General features: G+C 27.4%; 2 protein-coding genes across 7 annotated transcripts in view; both read left to right on the top strand.

Annotated features, from left to right (window-relative positions):
* Positions 1 to 3746: 3746 nt before the first annotated feature.
* Pdf (Pigment-dispersing factor) lies at positions 3747 to 14008 on the top strand. 2 transcript variants are annotated; one of them, XM_075356538.1, is made up of 3 exons: positions 3747 to 3818; positions 10283 to 10392; positions 13792 to 14008. In XM_075356538.1, the coding sequence occupies exons 2-3, from the start codon at positions 10285 to 10287 to the stop codon at positions 13924 to 13926; spliced, it is 243 nt and encodes an 80-aa protein (XP_075212653.1). In that variant the 5' UTR covers positions 3747 to 3818; positions 10283 to 10284; the 3' UTR covers positions 13927 to 14008. The 2 variants fall into 2 exon arrangements, with proteins under 2 accessions (XP_075212653.1, XP_075212654.1); XM_075356539.1 differs by lacking the exon at positions 3747 to 3818 and having other exon boundaries at positions 10078 to 10392.
* A 3165-nt stretch (positions 14009 to 17173) lies between these two features.
* Positions 17174 to 19193, top strand: part of LUBEL (Linear Ubiquitin E3 ligase) — a 220522-nt gene continuing 218502 nt past the window's right edge. For 3 of the 5 annotated variants that reach the window (XM_075356537.1, XM_075356532.1, XM_075356533.1), the window contains exon 1: positions 17176 to 17252. In XM_075356537.1, coding sequence (XP_075212652.1) covers positions 17247 to 17252 — 6 coding nt within the window. In that variant the 5' untranslated portion in view covers positions 17176 to 17246. Of the gene's footprint in view, positions 17253 to 19193 lie in introns of all 5 variants that reach the window. The other 2 variants (XM_075356534.1, XM_075356535.1) reach the window with 2 other exon arrangements.

The raw sequence follows: 19193 nt of genomic DNA, 5'->3' as shown, positions 1-19193 counted from the left end.
TGGTCTATAATGTGCAAGACTTCAGTAATAAAATGGTAAGGAAACAGGATCTTACCTGAACTTGTGAGGTTTGTAATTTGGTGGTGAAGAGTGGTCAATGGTAAGGATTACACCTCTTGTGCACTTGTATGATCATATTGCATTTAACTGTTAAAGAATGTTTATTCATAGTGAAAAATTGTTCTGAGAAGATTCTTATGTTCACTGTTGACAAATAATTTCTGAAAAATTTTAAAAAGAAGATAAGTCAATAGTGATGAGGAAAGTATGACTGATAAGTCAGTTTTTAACAACAAAAAAAAAGTAGTGCATAAGATTCAAGTAGCAGTTATACAGATTTGAGTAAAATGTCATAAGCCTCTGCAAAAATTAAGCCAAACAAAAAATAATTTTTTAGATTAGTCATTACTGCTATGCGAAAAATGCTGAAATTCTATTCATATTAAATGTAGTTATCTGTAAACAAACGCCTGCTAACTAGTTAAAACAATTGTATAAGATTACTGTCAGTAATTTAAAAATTTTATTCAAGAAGAAAAACAATGTCATTTGAGATATGTTTTTCACAGACAAAGCATGGTTAACAAGGTTACACTTTATTTACTATGTCAACATTCAGAACAAATGAACCTAGAATATTAAAAACCCATACAACTTTATAAAATTTTCTCTTTGAGTTAATTCTTGCTTTTTTAAACTATTCTCAATGCTGAAGTTAAATTACTCATATTTAATTAATTACTGCCTTGCTGCAGTAAGATGAACGTGTAACTGTTAGTAACTACAGGACTGTGCAAACAGTGTTTTCATTGTTCTACTAAGGTAACTGAAAAAGTAATTTTTGGGCTGAATCATTTGCAGTACGTACTTTAAACAAAGTGGTAGGTTTATAATACGGAAGTATTTGTAATTCTTTATGAACATATATATATAAACACATGCGCGTGCACATACACATACAAAAACATTCACATACAGAGAGAGAGAAAGAGATATTTAATATTATATGAAACATAAACCGCTAAAACACAATAATTAGATGTGTTATATTTACCACATTAATTCCAATATGCTATCCAGTACTGGACAGCAGAATTTCCATATACTCAATAAAAACAATAGTCAGCAAAAAGATTCTTTTTCATGTATCTGGAATTAAACATGGTGATTTTAAATAATTTTGGGATGCTGAATTCAAAACTGTTATCAGAATTTGTGTAATACATCACGTTTTGTAGATGCATATGATTTAGCCATACAATTTATTTACCAATAAATGTATAATCACAATGAAATCAGTATTTTTTTTAAAATTATTTATATATATTCATTTAAAATTTGTTTAATCAAGTAAATTTTTATTCATTTAAAGACAGATATATTGGAATAGATTAGTCGAATTTTATAATAACTGTTTCTAAAAAAAATATGTTGACATTTCGCTTATATATTTGATCAGTTGCTCTAAACAAAAACTAACAATAGTCATCCATTATTCCACAATCCCATCTTTCTTGGTACCAATGCTCCATAGTAAGAATATCATGATAGAAACACTCTCCTTGCTGATTGCTGACGGAACCCAAATTTTCAGGGAAAAATCTAGTTGGGAGTGTAGGAAATGAATTTTTAATGATATCCTTACATCTTAAATGTTTACAGTCTTCTAACAGCTTATTAACAAAAAAAAAAAAACATAGTTTTCATCTTTTCTGATGTAACAAACCACCAACAATGTCTTTGAATGAGTTCTGTACAGCTAGCTCACATTCATCAAAATATTACGATAAACATTGAATGGCGATTAAAGAATTCATGATAAGCACTGTCAATAGTCATACAGAATTTTTAACTGAACCAGAAAGTAACACTATGAATCTGGAATTAAATCACTGAAGAATTTTGCCAACCCATAATCAAAACTCAACTTTACGGTCAAAATATCCTCAAATTTTTTGACTAAATGTACTTTTAACGGTTTAAATTTGTTATTTTTCAATGATAAAAACACTGAACTTTGCGTTACATAATTTTTTCTGCTAATGTTTGAGTTCAGCAGTAACAATCTTCAATAAATCTTTGAATTAAATGTAACCATTTATCGTGATTGTGGATTTAGATCTCGCTGATTTTTGTTACTCCTTGACGCTTTCTGTTTTTAAGATGTTACCTGTTTTCCTTTCGCAAGATGCTGATACCAGTATCACTCATAACAAATGCTTTTGAAAAACTACTAATAGAATTATAAGATAGTATTCATTGCTTTAATTGTAAATTCAATCATATTCTGAAAATAGTTTGAATTATTGTTTCATTTTTAAATCCTTAACTGTATTTTTGCCATAATGTTTAAACTTACGTTTAGTTTAATATATGATGTAGATCTAATAACAAGCAAAATGATTTCACTGGTTAATAGGTTTAACCTATTTTGCATAATATTTATGTCCCTCTGTAACAGACGAAAAGCCTTGCAATTAATTTTTTTTTTTTTTTTTTTGTATCTTTCTTTCTTTTTTCTGTTTAACCTCCAATAATTAATGTTCAGATAATACTTCAAGGATGAATGAGGATGATACGTATGAGTGTAAATGAAGTGTAGTCTTGTACAGTCTCAGTTCAACCATTTCTAAGATGTGGGGTTAATTGAAACCCAACCACCAAAGAACACCAGTATCCATGATCTAGTATTCAAATCCGTGTAAAAACAATTGACTTTACCAAGACTTGAACACTGGAACTCTTGACTTCCAAATCAGCTGATTTGGGAAGATGCGTTCACCACTAGACCAATCCGGTAGCTTTTTTTTTGTATCCAATCTGAAGAAATTTAACATGTATTATCAATTTCTCCAAATGAATAAATATTTAAATTGAAATTTTAATTCTTTTGAAATTGAATGAATTTCAAATATTTCTTCCACCACTTTATATTGTGGCACCTATGTAATGACTTAAAAGTCTTACATATTAAAAGCAACACCCATTTTGCTATATCTTATCTTAAAAGTCTTATCAAGTCAAGAAAAATAATGTAAAGAAGTGCATACTTCTTTTTAACATTTTTGATTTGACTTCTCAAGGGATCAATTCTATCACTATTGTAAAAAAGTTGAGTGAGTGACCCATAAAATATATTCTACACTTTACATCTCTATCTAGAATAGATTCAGGGTTGTGTAAAGATTACAATAGGTTTCCCTCACCTGTATAAAGCTTTGTGTAAAATAGGTATAATACATTATTACCATAATAAGCTATTCAAATCATTCATTATTGCTTAAAAATATAAAATAATTTCAGTTCATACTCAATAAAAAAAGACAATAAAAAATAAAATAGGTATCTGAATAGTTTATACAGCTGCAAAACAAATCAAGAAGTCTCAAATTCTGATTTTTAATTTTTTTAAGTATATCTTTTTATTTGAGTAATGTCAAGTCTTTATTTACTATTTTAGTTTTTGTCTGGGCTAAAAATATTACTCATGCAAAAGACTGAATTATTTTATAGTAGCAAAACAGGACTATAATTTTGTTAATTTCTAATTTAGATGAAGGTGTAGGTTATGTATATTATTTTAATTATTTATGCTTTACTGTCATAATGGCAATTATAGACTAGATTGGCTTATTTTGTTACATAAAAAATATTGAGAAAAAACTCCCTGATGGCGTCATTGAAACTTTCTGTGTGTGACAGATCCCCACTTCCAGACAGCATTATAGAAGCATTATAATATAAAAGATAAACTGAACTGCTGAAGAGCATTCTCGTGCAACTGTTCTAGCTACAACTTCTACCTACTAACCAACCAGGTATCTACTGCTTAAACTAGATCGTAGTTTCAGTTATTTTAAAATTAATTATTCTTATTCATAACTAATCTATTGTAAATGAGTCATTATATTTGAAATAATTCTCCATTCTTGTTTGATAATTATTCATTTAACTCGTTTGTTAATTGAAATGTAATTGCAGTTATGTAAATTAAACAAATTAAATGGTCATTACATTATTTTAATACCGTATAATTAATGAATTACTATTATTATTATCTTTATTTAATCATTGTGCTATTCTTTCATGATATTTTAATAAATAAATATGCATCTTCTGATAAATCAGTCATAATTTCTGGAGCTACACTGTATGAACGTTTATTTAAAAAAACACATTTTTTCTTTTGTATTATATACCATAATGCAGGAGGCATTACAACGGTATTCTTTTGCTACCTTTTTAATTGATATATAGCAATTAGGACTTTAATTTTTTTTTCCATGTCCTATTTAAACACTTATGATAAGACTATTAAAAGTAAAATGATTCCAACTGATCTTAAATTGAATAAACAGAAAACTTAGAACTAAGATTATATACAAAAACAGTATTACCATTACCACTAGCATGAATAGAGAAAGCAAAACAATAACTAAAGAAAATTTTTGTGACTATTTGTACTAATAAGTATTTTTTTTATTCAGAAAACTTTTGAAATTTTTTTTTAAATTTATTCAGAGAAACATAAAAAAAATTTTTCTTAAGCATTTTTCATTAATCTTTCTACATTTTTTTTTAATTTCTTATTGTTTAAATGCTAATAATTCAGTCTGTCAGAAAGCCTAGTGTTTTTTTAATTTATTCTTTTATTAAGTAGAGGCTAGTCACAGATACAATAACTAATTTTATTCCTAACTGTATGAAATGTTTTTATTGTGTGAACCTGTGCTACTGAACCTCTAATGAAAATAAAAGAAGTTTAATTGCAGTTTCAGCACATCTGAATTAACAGTCTTGGTTTGCATAAAAAAAAAAAATACTTTCTATTTTTATTATACGCTTTTATTTAACTTGCTTCTGTGCATGTCTGTTTCTATGTTCAAAATCTTGTGATTTTAAACCTACTTACTGACGTGCCACCAAACTCAAATGTTGCATGTACAGTTGTTCTTGATGACAATGCAATGTGGTGCAAAAAAATTTCATGGAAAAATTATTTTTTATATAAAATTTGCTAAATTATTTGTTTCTGAAAAGGTATCAGGCATGTGATTCATGCCCTTTCTATTCTCCATTAAGTTATCATTGTATCAGCTAATCAATCTTTAATTAATGTCAACTCTTTATTAATATTACTCAATGTTCAGTTTAGTACGTCCAAAACATTCAATAAAAATATTCATAACATAAGAAGTGAATATTTAACTTTCTTTGTTATAATCTATGACATGGAAGTCAACAACAGCCCTGTTTAAAAGGAAAGAAAGGTGTGAGAAATGAACAAAATATATATTTAAAGAATAAAATATGCACAATTACAAGTAACTCCATATACAAATTGTCACAGATAACAAAACATATTTCTGGCGATGAATTAAGAGAAAATTGTATATTTTCCCAGCAGTATATGGAAACCTTATTGCAAAATGAAAAGTAGAGTATATTTTTTGACACACTTTAGTTTATTTCAAAAAAAGATGGACAATTTACTTGCAAGGTTTCTTAGAAATTTCATTCATAAAACAGAAGCGACCACAAAATGAAAATCCGAAATCGAGGTCAGTAATTTACTGTATTCTATAAATGTAAATTTAAAAAGCCAAGTATTTATAAAAAATGTTTTTCTGGGTTTATTTGGTGTTTCTGAAAAGGACATTAGACCATCTTTCTTCATTGTTATTAAAAACAAAACACCTAGGGACAAATGTAGTCATAACATAAAAGTCGTGCTTTAAAACTGCTGAGGTTTGTGAAAAAATAAGGGATGACATATATTCTTTTCCAAAAATCAAATGTATTTCACTACCACTTAGCATTTACTTTTAATTATATTAAATCATAATTTTTAGTTTATTTCTATCTAGTTTGCTGATATTTCACATATACCAACTGACAGTACCTAAATTAGTATTTTTATTATTTGGGTATTGTTATTCATTTTGTATTGTGCCTCCATAATGAATCAACCCATAGTGAATTCACAGCAACCTCAACCTTTTACTGACTATACTGATTAGTCTTCTACTGACAATGTAACAGTCCAGAGTATGCACAGTAAATAAGAAAAATGATATTTCTATGTACTTATATGCACTGAAAGACAACTATTGAAGCATTTTTATAATTACAGTATACTTCTGTTTGATTTTGTTCAAAAGTGAATAATGTCAGTTAACATAAAAAAATCATGTGAATACTCTCGTATAACAGAATATAACTTGTTACAAAGTTCAAAATATTAAAACTTCATCATGTAATCAAACTTAATAACATTAGTGCTAAAAAATAAATAATACCTGTCTAATGTTGTAGAATGTAAATGAATAGTTTAAAATATGAAAAGGAAAGTGTTTATTAGAGGTATAATTTGAAGTTCATATTATTGATTTTGTAGTAGTGAATTGTTTAATTTTAGAGAAATAATTTAAAATGTGTAGAATTTTTTCATGAGAACATTGTACTCAAGTTCTATAAAAAATAACTACAAAATAAATAATTTTGTTAAAAAGTAATTTTTAAACAAAGTTATTTTCATTTTACATTTAACTCTTAACTAAAACGTATAAAATAAAATAATTTTAAATATGCTTTTATTTAATAATATAAAGAATGAACTTATAAGGAAAAAAATAGAATTACAAATAATTATTATACTTAACAAAAATATAAATGATACAAACAAAATATGTACTAAAAGAAGAAAATAATCTTTTTCTTCTTTAACAGAAACAGAATATGAACTATTGAGTGTTTGTTACCTATTTTTTCATATTTATTTGAAGTGGGTTTATACAATATTGATAAATTATAACAAAAAATTCACATAGATGTAAAACATGTATCAACTAAGTTAACTCAAATTATAACTTCAATTACATTTATAATTCTATGCCGTAAATAATAAAAAAGTGTGGGGCATCCTCAAAACATTACTCAAACTTAGTTATTAGATTTTGTTACCAGGGCGCCCCATACTTTTATTATTTGTAATATAAATTGTAAATGAAACTGAAGTTATAATTAGAGTTGCAAATTAACATAGTCAATACATGTTTTATATCTGTGTAGGATTCTTTACATTATAATTTATCAGTGTTTTATAACCTACTTCAAATAAATATGAATAAATGAAGAAAAACTGAATTTCTTCCTTTTAGTGTACATTTTATTCGTATTATTTATATTTTTTTAAGTATAATAATTATTTACAATTCTACTTTTTACTTAAGTTCATTCTTTATATTATTAAATAAAAGTGTATTAAAAAACATTTTTTTATTAATAATTAATTTTCTCATAAAAATGAAACAATTATTTATTTTATATTGATTTGTTAATATTTTTTATTATTAGGTGTCTTTAGAGAGTTACATCTCTGAAAGTCAATAAAATAAACTATAAATAAAAGATAATGTTAAAAAAGAAGTAAATAAATGGTACCTGGTTATTTATATATTTTTAAAAACTACATCATTTTTTTTTTTTAAACAGTAATACATGTGATTACATTTTTTGTGCAAAAATTCAGTTTTTTTAAAATATTTTGCAACAATTGGTGTTTTTTAATCTTTATATTTTGAAAAGAATACAGAACCCTGATATTACAATTTAGCTTCAATGATTATTAGAAATAGTTTTTTGGGCTCATCTTGTAAGCATCTACTTCATCTCATATTCAAATGATTTTATAAGAGTTAAAACGATGTTTGGTCATAATATTGAGAACAAATTTTCAATAATTTAGTTTTATTACATAATATTTCAACGTATGTTTCAGAATTCAATCATATTTAATTTTAGTAAACTGTTTAAAATAGTTACATGAAATCATATTTATGAAGAAGGTAGAAAACTAAATGTTATTTTTGTTTTCAGTCTTTAAACTTCTACTGCAACTTCAACATATTACATTTAATTGCAATAATTAAAAATATACATTTACATTAAAACTAGTCTTACCATATGTTTTTGGGTCCAACCCAAGACATATTTTTGAAATTACTTAAGTCTTAACAGTTTACTGAAACATTAAACTTTATTTATTCAGTTGTATTTTTCACTAGACATGACTTTTTCAGAAATGGTTTGTTTTAATTACATCATAAAATTCACAACAAAGTTCTGAATTAAAAACATTTAGCAGTTGCTTAGCAGTAGATACTAAAAGTCTACCCCTTTCTGCAAACCAAATGTTCCCTGTAATTGAAAAAACTCTCAACTGGAGCAGATATCCGAAGAAAAGACATCGCAAACTCAACCATTTTAGAAATATTGCAACATGAAATATCAGTCTTTTGAAACACCTTAAAAACTGCTTTTCACTTCTCTTCAATAGTATCTGATGACTTTTTCAGAACTTGAACCACAACCTACCCTTTGGTTTTGAATTACCTGGTTCAACAATGTTCATTCATCAATATTTATGGAATCTTTTATAATTTCATTAACAACTTGTGCACTCTCTTCTAAATCAGACCAGACAATTTCAATTTGTAAATTCATCCACTGAAACTTACTAACTTTATCAAAACTGGTTTTCTACAACTCTTAAGTATTGGATAATAGAATTATAAAAATTGTCTACGCTTCTGAATTTTTGTTCCTGACATCATTATTTTCTTTTACAATGCATAGCAATTCTTTGGCAGAAGGTAGTATAAACTTGTAGGTTTTTCTTTCCTGAAGTTGATAAATTAATCATTAGAATATGTCTGAAATGCTTCTGTTGCTGTGATAGAATTAGCTTCCCATTTCAGTACTACATTATTAAATAACTGTAGAGTACCATATAAAAATTTCAAAAACAGTTCAATTTCTAGATTTAAAAAAAAATCAAATAATAATTTTGGGCATTTGTCACAAGATAAGTATGATTTTAGGCCATCAAAAATGGAAAGAATTCCTTCTATTGCAGGTAACAAACTAAGGAACCTTGTGCTGCTATGAGATAATACTTTTCGTAATCTGTTTCCAAAAATTCACAGAACTCGTTACTCTTACTGCATATATGTGGAAATATTTATAATTTTTTTATAATAACTTCTACGTCCAGTAGTATAGAATCACATGCTGTTTGTACTGAATTGTGTACAATGTGGGCTGAACAACCAATTCCTAAGATAGGTCTATCTAAATCACTTTGAACTTTTAACACATTTTCATTCCCCTTAACCATCACACCACCAAAATTACTGTTAGTGTTATCAGCAGTATAGCAAACCAACTTTTCTTCAAATTTGTATTTTTTCACCCACTACAAAAGATACAGAGTCAAAATTTGATCAGTTTCACCTGACACTTCATCGAAATTTAAAAGTTTAACTTTAATTCCCTCCTCCAAACTGAAATATCTTACAACAATCGAAACAAGTTTTACTTCACTTCTGTTTGAGCTATCCATCATTACTGATACATAATTAATGTTTTACCAAAGAACGCAACACATTATCAAATATAAATGGCGAAGTAACGTTAACAATAATTGCCTCGGTTTTGGTTCTACCAGATGAAAATTTTGGGTCACATAACTTTTAAGCCAGTTTATATGTTCAGTCGATGTTTTGAAACTAAGTTCGTGTCTAGTGGTGTGGTATGGAAATGTAGCTTCTTTAGCAGCACACTCCAGATCACTGTTACTGTTATTCAAATCTTTGACTTTCAAAAAATCTCTTATGTTTACTGAAGCAGTAGAATTAGTAGCACTCCTACGTTTAGCTTTTTTCACGAGGTCTTCAATTTCACCCTTTTCTTTGAGTGCAACAGAAAATTCTCCAGTACATAGTTTGCAACACACACGTTCATTGTTACTGTCATTACACAATTTCAAAAATTTGTATTTCTTTTACAGATTAACATTAATCACACATTTTCTTTCGTCTATTGCTAAACGATGAAACAAAAAAACGAATTGCGATAAAATGAACAAAAACGTGTAGACGAGTTACTTCTCACACGAAAACAACATAAACACATTACCCCTATTGTGCTACCAAATGACTAAGTAAAAAGTTGTAGCGAAACCGGTAGCCACGCCTCTGTATAAATCGACGTCAGCGTTTGCTCCAAGGTCGGCGAGAGACGCACGGCCGTAAGAGAATGTTTAAAAACGCGATGTCGAACTTATAGGTCTAAAATAAAAAAAAATCCTCGCCAGTCCTCTTATTCTCAAATCCTGGACATTTTTGCAACCCCAGACAGTCCGTCCGGGCTAATCCTGACGTATGGTAAGCCTAGTTAAAACACTCTGAAAGACATCTGACTAAAATCTTTTTTTTTTTAGCTATGAGAACTACAATGATTTTTGGAGTATTGATCTTAAGCGTCGCCCTTTGCTTACAGTGTTCTTTGTCAGCACACTACCCAGATGATAGAGTACTTGCTGATTCACCTGTAAGTAAAAATATTATTGAAATTTAGTTATTACTTCATTATAAAAATTATCTGTAATTATTTTTACTGAAAAATATTTAATATGGTAGTTAATTTTTTATTTATTTTTTATTTTTATTTTAATTTTGACAAATTCTTCAGATATTTCAGTTGCTTAAAAATGTGTTAGTTATGTTAATACCACAACCAAAATAATTGTAAGTGACCTGACCCCTGCAAATGGCATACCCATTGCCAAGAATAACAAACATCTATCTCATGCCAGGCTTACTAAGAAGAGTAATTAATGAATTGGTTTTCTTTTTCACTAGGTCAAATATATTACTGTATGTAGCACATCACTGAAATGCAGTTGATATTTAACCCTGCAACTGGGATTTTACTTTGTTTACATATGTAATGAATATCATTATTAGCAGAGAAAACAACTCTGGTAAGAACCACTTATGCCTCAGATGCTTTGCACACATAACACATCATAAAAAAAGACTGTAACAGACAATATAAAGAAACAGTTAATATATTCCTTTCTATGGTAAACAGTTTAGTATTTAAATTATCTCTAGGGTTAATGTTAAAATCTGTACTAATTTAAGGTAATGTAATTTATCAATGTTAACAGTATAAAGCTATTAATTTATCAGTTTAAAAGATACATACAATGTAATATATGTAAATAAGAAACAAACCCTTCTGAAGGAAGAAAAATAAGGCTTTTCTACAATTCTATTTAAAACTTTGATAAACTAAATAAATTACTGTAGTATTTAAATCCACACAAACTAGAAATTAAATTATTGAACACTTGCTGAATGTGATTAAATTTGATCATGTGGTTAACTTGTCCTGCGTGAAAATATGTGTTTGGTGCAGTATCTTCTATTCTCGATGTTCTACTCTAAAACAAAGTTCTGTCACACTGAGAACAATAGTGTAGTTACTATGTTGAGAATGTTCAATTCCAGATTGAAAATATGTTTTTTTTTTTTTTCATTAAGAAGGTCAAGTATGTCATTCGTCCATGGAAAGAGAAACATTTGTGGAGAAATTAAAAATCAAGCCTTTTTTATCATTTACTAACATACATTTTTCTTAATTATATTTAAAATGCATTGCCCATGTAGAAAAATAGCATTGAATCCTTTTTTGTTCATTAAATTGTGAAGTGAAGTAAGTACACGATTAAAAAATTACTTGGAAATTTATAAAAAATCCAATTTTATTAAAAGTCAACAATTTTTTTATTTTAACTATCATTACTCTTGAATCAGCCATAAAAAAAATTAGTGAGATTTCTTATGTACATTCTAATCATACAAAGGATAGCAGAATAAATAGATATAAATTATTGTTTAGGGTATTTTCTTATGTGATGAAAATATATTACTACAACCATGAACAATAAAAGATTTATTTCAATGTTATTTAAGATAACCATTGAAAAGAATATAGATATAAAATAACATAACTAGCATGCAAACGAATAATTTTTTATTCCCTGAATTACAGATATAGGAAACACAAATCAAACAATGACTCCGATGAAATCCTAAATTGCATTACCTCATCACACATTGGCCTAAGTGGTTTAAAAAATCATTCAACCAATTCAGAACAGTAGGATTGTAGAAGAAGATTAGACAAACTGTGTACTGACAATTATTTATATCAGCCAGTTATCATTACACAGTAATTTAAACTTGAATTTTCCTAAAATCAGCTCAAAAACTGCAACATTTCTTCTATATACCAAGAAAAAATAAAAAAAATGATAACATGCAGATGAGTTTTATACAATTTATGCAGAATAGATTGATTATTTTAATGGTCTAATTACATGTTTTATATAATCTTAATTTAACCCTTTTTCCTTGTGGTTCATCAATGCTAGAACCTTCACCATAAAGTGAATAATAGCATCCACCAAGAACATACTCTGAAGAAAACTGCTAAATATAATACACTGATTATGTTGTGATGATGCAGCACCACTTTGTTATATTCAGATATGCTGATATTATAAAATTTGGACTTATAAATTTAAACATGGTTTTTCTGTTGGGATGCTTTTATTCTTGATCATGAAGCTTATATATATTTTCTCTGTCTTAACCAAACCTCTACACATTTTAACTACTAAACCTTTTGCATTATTCAATCCTTAAATCATGTCACTGGTAGATACTGCCATGCTCAGCTAATCAGTCGATGTAACTGTCAAGCATCCTTAAATTCAGTTAACTTTCATGGAGTGTGTAATCTTTATTGATAATTCATGCTTCATGAGATACCAGTGAGAGTAGTGTGACAGTATGAGTGGCTGGCTGTAGTCAAGAATAAACTTTCGCACATTAGAGAAACTGTATTGCCACAGAAATCATCAATGCAAGATAGATATCACGAAAACATAATCTCTTTTTTATCTGCATTTGAGGCACACCATCATCATCTGGTGAGAAACTAATATATCCCTTGGATGACTGCTATTTAATGGTTAATCACATTCTCCTTGACTGAGTAAGTTATGCGGCAGTGCATCAAAAACTTAACTCGTACATAGAATTAATCATATTTTGGGTGAAAATGTGAAATTAACCAAATTTCCAAATTATTTTCTAAAATTTTATACGCTTCTATCTTAATTATAATAATTTTTTTGGTTGTTCTTTTTTGGTGGAAAAAATACTCTACTTCCTACCTCAATTGCTGGTTGTGTACATACATTTACGTACATTATTTGTTATTTATTTAAAAAAATTTTTTTTTGTAATTGATGTTTTGCTACACTTTTTTTATAGATAGTATTGAATTTTTGTATGCATATTGATTAATTTGTTCTTCTGTTTTATGAGGCTCTTTACTACTCCTTGTGTTTTTGGGTGACTGTTTACCATAGTTGAAAATTTGTTTTTTTATCTTTTATTTCTTTCCTAGCTAATCATGAAAATGGTTTCCATGTTACAATAGAAAAATGGGAATTTTGTTGCTCTTTTTTCCTTCAGAAGTAATAATGTGCCCAGTTATTCAACAATTAAAATTTTAAATAAAACTTTTAAGTAGTCATCTGTTGATTACTACTGATGTATGGAGGTGAAATGGCTCGTCTATGTCTTCATGCAGGAAGTTTGGGTTCATATTCCAAACAGACTTGACATTTTTCTTATCCTACAAAATTTATCTCATTATTATAAAAAAAAGTAGAGTAGTTGCAGTTTCCCTGTTAGTACTGAACTAGTGCTGTGCTGTACTTGGGTACACGCAACTACATTCACTATGTAGTGTACATGATCATGTGCAGTACTGGCCTGCCGTTCAATATTAATAAAGAAATGAATAATCTATATAGCAAATATTTGAAATATTACTGTGATTATTTTTTAAAAAAAGGAATTTTTTCAGCTTCCTGCACGTGAACTATTCAATTGGTTGTATGAAATAACTCTGAGAAATGAAAATCAACATAAACGCAATTCGGAAATTATCAACTCACTTCTTGGACTTCCTAAAGTACTCAATGATGCTGGAAGAAAATGAGAAAACCTTTGAATTATGTAGACGTATAATATAATTATGTTTTCCTATTTATGATGTAATCAATAAATGTCATTTTTAAAAACATTATTTACCTTATATGAGTATTGTAAAAACCTGAAGCTGATTTTGGATGTCTGTTTGTGTGTTTGCATGCCTAATTAAAAAAATATTAAATATATCTGTATGTAATTTTATAACATAATGAAATCACCAAGGGGGTAAATAAGAATATTCATACCTTCTTCACTCCAGGTCCAAGAACATTTTCTCAAGATGCTTCTGTTAAGCTGAATAGCTCAATCGGAATTCAAACAGCCAGCTTTTAACAATAAAAAATCTGAATCATTAATATGCAGATTGAGATAGGAATTGATAGTTTTTTTGGTCGTGTAATGTAATGGATATGAGCATAAAATGAATATTATTTTTAATGTTTTTCTCAAAGTTATTTGTGATTCATTTATTTTTTCTTTCATTAATTGATTTTGTCTCTCTTTTTTTACACTGAATATATCATTCTTTTTTAAGTCGACGATATAATATTAATTATATCATGATAATTTAAAAGAAACTTTACGATTAATGATGACTTTTTAAATAATATCAATCAACATCTAATTAATAATCAATGAATTTTTAAATAATCTAATTGATTTTTTTTAATCCTGAATTTGCAGCATCTTGTTCAGTGTTTATTTACAAATGTGCTCAAATAATTTTCATTAATGCCTTCTAAATTCTGAATTATTTTTTATATTTATTAACTCTTCATGTGTTTACCATGATTATTCATATTTTAATTATTTATATGGATTTTAATCGCATCTATTTTATGTTATATAATTGTGCATTCTGAAAGTTGATCTGATCAATGTTTTACTATAGATTCCCTTGACCTATCCAGGGAAAAACTGAGGCAGTATCTTATTATATCTAGTAGCATATCTACTCATTCCTGATGTGATTCACACAATGTGTTAATATACTCATTAAAACAAAAGATTTATCCATTCTAATATTTATTAAGTTAAACAGAAAAATAAAAAAGCTCAATGTAAATTGTGTGATTTAACCAAACAAAAACAAAATTATTTTATATATTTTTCTTTCCCTCTTAAATATGTTAATATCAATTATAATGTAGTAAATATTGGATAAATATTATTCAAACATGATAAAAGCCATTCTTTTTTTATTTTCTAAATAAAAGTAACAAAAATATAATAAATGAACGTAAAAACTATTCATATAATTAAAAAACAGATTTTTTATTTAAAGGGTTACTTTTTTAAGATTAGAATAATGCTAACCAGAAATTTTTCTATCAATTTTAGTGATATTTACCATGTCATTTTAACATTAATGAATAAAAACCCATTTAAGGATCAATCTCTAAAAATGTTGAAACAACTCTACTTTTGGTATATAAAGCAACATATCACCAAAAATATCCTCCAGTAACAATTTTACTCTTTAATATAATTTTTGAAACAATACCAAAAAAAAAAATGATTTTAATAGAATTATTTTAACAGTTAGCACACATTAAACACCAGAGGCAAGGGTCAAGTTAGTAATAAAATGGAATAGAAATAAAAATAGTTTTAAATAAACTTCATTCATGCAGAAAATGAATAGAATGGAAAATAGACCATTAAGTTTTTTTATGGTTGATTCTTCTATAGTTTAGCTAATATAATTTTTAGTAGAGGTCAAAAAATCCTAGTTCAGAGGGTTTAAAATTATTATACTTTTTGGTCTAATTTAATATGAGCATACAATATACTACCTTTGTGTAACCTATTTTATACTTTAAAATAGAGAATCTAAGATGTTATAATATCCTAATCTCACTATATATTGATTTATATAGAATGTTTTTCTGATAAAGTTTGAATTAACATCAGTAAAGTAAACATACAATTAAGTTAAATTAAAGTACACATAAGTTAACATAGTTTTTGATAAAGTAAACATCGGTGGAAGACTCAACTCAATTTTTGGATACCTAAAATTGTTTGGAAATTGAAATTGTTTGGATTTTCTGCTTGCAAAGAGCTTGTCTTCAAGCCACAAGTACAAATATTATCATTAGAATATTTAGTTGCAAATGAGTAAAACTTTAATAAACCAACAAAGATGGGCAGCAGCAAATCTATTGAAATGTAGTTTAGCTATACCAATCACCAAGTGATAAGGTACCATGATAGAGCAAATTAAGGGTTACTTCTAAACAAGCTCTCAAAGTCTTATTAGAGGTAATGAAGGTACCACTAACATGAATAGCTGCTGCACGTGGCAGATCTACATAATAGATGTAAAATACCTTTAAATTTAAATAGTATATTATCACAACAATCTAAGTATGTAAGTTATCAGTGAATTAACCTCAAAACTAGGGTATTTCTTGGAGGTAACATGCAGTTCCTTGCATTTGGAGACTAAGTAAATTGAGCACCAAGGCGGTAGGGAAATAAGTACCATAATAGTCACCAGGGATAAGAAAAAATAGTATAAAGCAGAGAAAGAAAGTAATTGAAGTGTAACTATTAGCATTATCACACTGAATGGGATGACAGATGAATAACTAAATTTCACAGAGAGGAAGGTTATTTCTACTTTTAAGCTATAAGAAGGTAGTAGAAACTTAACATCTCCTTTTTCAAAGTAGAAAATTAAATTGAAAAACATTATAGCTCTAATATACCCAGTTTACCTATTACAACTTATAAGTTAAATTATTTAATTTGAGTAATCTATGGAAATTGAACTTCTAACTCCTTTAGTCGGTGCTGTTTCTTTCTTGCAGCTAGCATTTATTGTATTTATTGAATGCAACAATTGATGTCACTTAAAAATGAGAAAGAAAAACTAACTAGGTTTCTGGAGGTTTTGCCAGTCTTAGAATAGAGAAATCATTGGAAAATATATACAATTTTACGCAACATTTGGATATTGTATAGAAATAAGTTATTCACTAACTTAACAAGGTTAATCTACACGTACTTTTTATACTCTGACCAAAGTCGTAGCAAACTTAAAAAATAAGGCACGCTGTTATAATTTTATAAAAATTTCTTCGGGTAAGTTTTTTAAAACTAAAAGCAACATAGTGCAAAATGACGTCATTATAAGTCTCAAGGAAGTCTTTGAACTGGCAATAGACTGATGACGACGTGTTTAAAAACATCCCGGCTTTACTTCTGGCGTTTTGTCAATTCAGAGCTATCTAATTTTAGAACAAATTTTAGTTAGTCGTCGACTGGAGGATTGGCCATCGGGTCTAACCTACCGTCTGTCTGGTTAACCGGAATGCCAACATGCAAGTAAGATAGATTTTCTAAAAGAATAAAATATTTTCTTTATTTTCAGTAAATAATTTTTACTTGTAAGTTAAATCGATACTAACTTGCAATTTTTTTTAACGTCTGTCATATAAAATGTAATAATATAATACTGGTTACTGGAACTATAACTATACAACAGTGTTCGTGTGGTAAGTTAATAAAACTGGGTTCGATCGACGTAGAAGAGAATATATTCTGTTAAAAAATGTATCCATCAAATGGAAATAAGTTTATGAAAATGAATTGTTTCTAAATGAATTTAGAATTTTTGCCTTTGCTGTAAACTTACGCCGATTCGTGTTTTTATGATCGGTTAAACGAAAATTACCAAATTAAGTTGTTATTAGTAACATGTAAAAGTTGTAACAGCTTGCATTATAAATTAAAATTGTACAAATAATAATTCAGAAAAAGAACTCCGATACTCTGGCATCAGTTTATTTTTAAACATCGTAATTTTTTATATCGATGCTTCGAAGAGTTGTTTATTCTTTATCATTTACTAAAGCCAGCCAGTTTAATTAATTTATATATAATTAAACCAATGAAGTAAAAAAAAATTAACAGTAATAAAGTAAGCTTTATTAACAGTAGCTTACACAGCTCAACGTATTATAAAATAATAATAATAAAGTAGATAAATACTCTTACAAAAAATAAACTGCTAAGCCATATTTGTTTGTGCATGAATGGTATTAAATTCCATACCAAGTTTTATTTATATCGTAATTGAATATTGTTATCTTTTTGGCAAGTGTTAACTGTACTGTTTCATACAATTAGTCTACACATTGCGGAAGCAGCATATAGCGTTCAGTAACAAAATTAAAATTTTACTTACACTTGAATTCATGACTAATAATATCATCCTTGATCAGAAACAACATTCTAAAATAACTATATTTATATTTTTATATTTAACAATATGTATATTCTTATTTTCTACTGAATGGAATGGTTAAAATATTATTGGTTTATAAGCATTATGCAGTCGGTTATCTCAACAAAAAAAAAATATATATATTTTTTTTTACTGTTTGTCTAGTGTTTTGTCGCGGGTAATTAAATACGAGAAGATTTAAATAGTGCCTTAACAAAGGGTGGATGCAGTCTTTAAATATATATATATATATATATATTTTTTTTTTCAAAAATCAAACATCTGCCTAATTATTTTGAAGTAAAAAGTAATTATAGCTTATGAAAATATAAATTATAATAACTAGAAAATCAGATAATTTTTAATAGCAATAAATATGAATTTCCATTACTCATTAAATTTCCAATTAAGCCTATCCTCCTGATACTATGGAAAAATTTAGACACTTAAAATTAAAATTGTAGTTAATTATTTAAAATCAATTGATTTAAATCACTTATTTTTTATATAATTTCCAATTATTAACAGAATAATAATCAAAACATTTTAAAGGAATAAATTAATGAAGCTACTTTTTTTAAATAATATTCTTTTCTTTGGTATCTGTGAATTAACTTCCAAAATTGAATTAGTGCTACTTTATATCAAACTCTATGAGCAAATTGTTCGACTGTGGAAATTCAAACTTTCGGATAAAAAAAAAACTGCTTTGTCATTTATTTATCTTCCTTGTTTTAGACCGAATATTTTTACCTAAATTAATTTTTTACTCTCATGTTGGTTTATATATGTTGATATAATTATAGAATTTCACAAAACGGTAGGAATTGAAACAAGTCAAATTCTTAGTGTGAACCTTTTATAATACATGTAGAAAGCCAGTCTTCTAGCTTCCTGATATGTAATTAGAATCGATATATAAAATCGAAATATTTAATATTTAGTACAATATAATATAAAAGTAATGTAACCCTGATGAGGGGCATTTCGGTCACCCAGAAGAGGGAGTCGGAATTTTCTGATGATCCACGGGAGACCCC

The sequence above is a fragment of the Lycorma delicatula genome, chromosome 2, assembly GCF_047948215.1.
Source record: "Lycorma delicatula isolate Av1 chromosome 2, ASM4794821v1, whole genome shotgun sequence".
NCBI classification, from domain to species: domain Eukaryota; kingdom Metazoa; phylum Arthropoda; class Insecta; order Hemiptera; family Fulgoridae; genus Lycorma; species Lycorma delicatula.
The sequence above is the reverse complement of the archived record's forward strand: the minus strand, read 5'-3'. Positions and strand labels throughout refer to the sequence as shown.

Excerpts from the sequence above, each read along its gene's own strand:
- Pdf (XM_075356538.1), top strand. The coding sequence starts at position 10,285 with ATGAGAACTACAATGATTTTTGGAGTATTGATCTTAAGCGTCGCCCTT. Across the intron at positions 10,393-13,791 it reads GAGTACTTGCTGATTCACCT|CTTCCTGCACGTGAACTATT; the intron begins GTAAGTAAAAAT and ends GAATTTTTTCAG.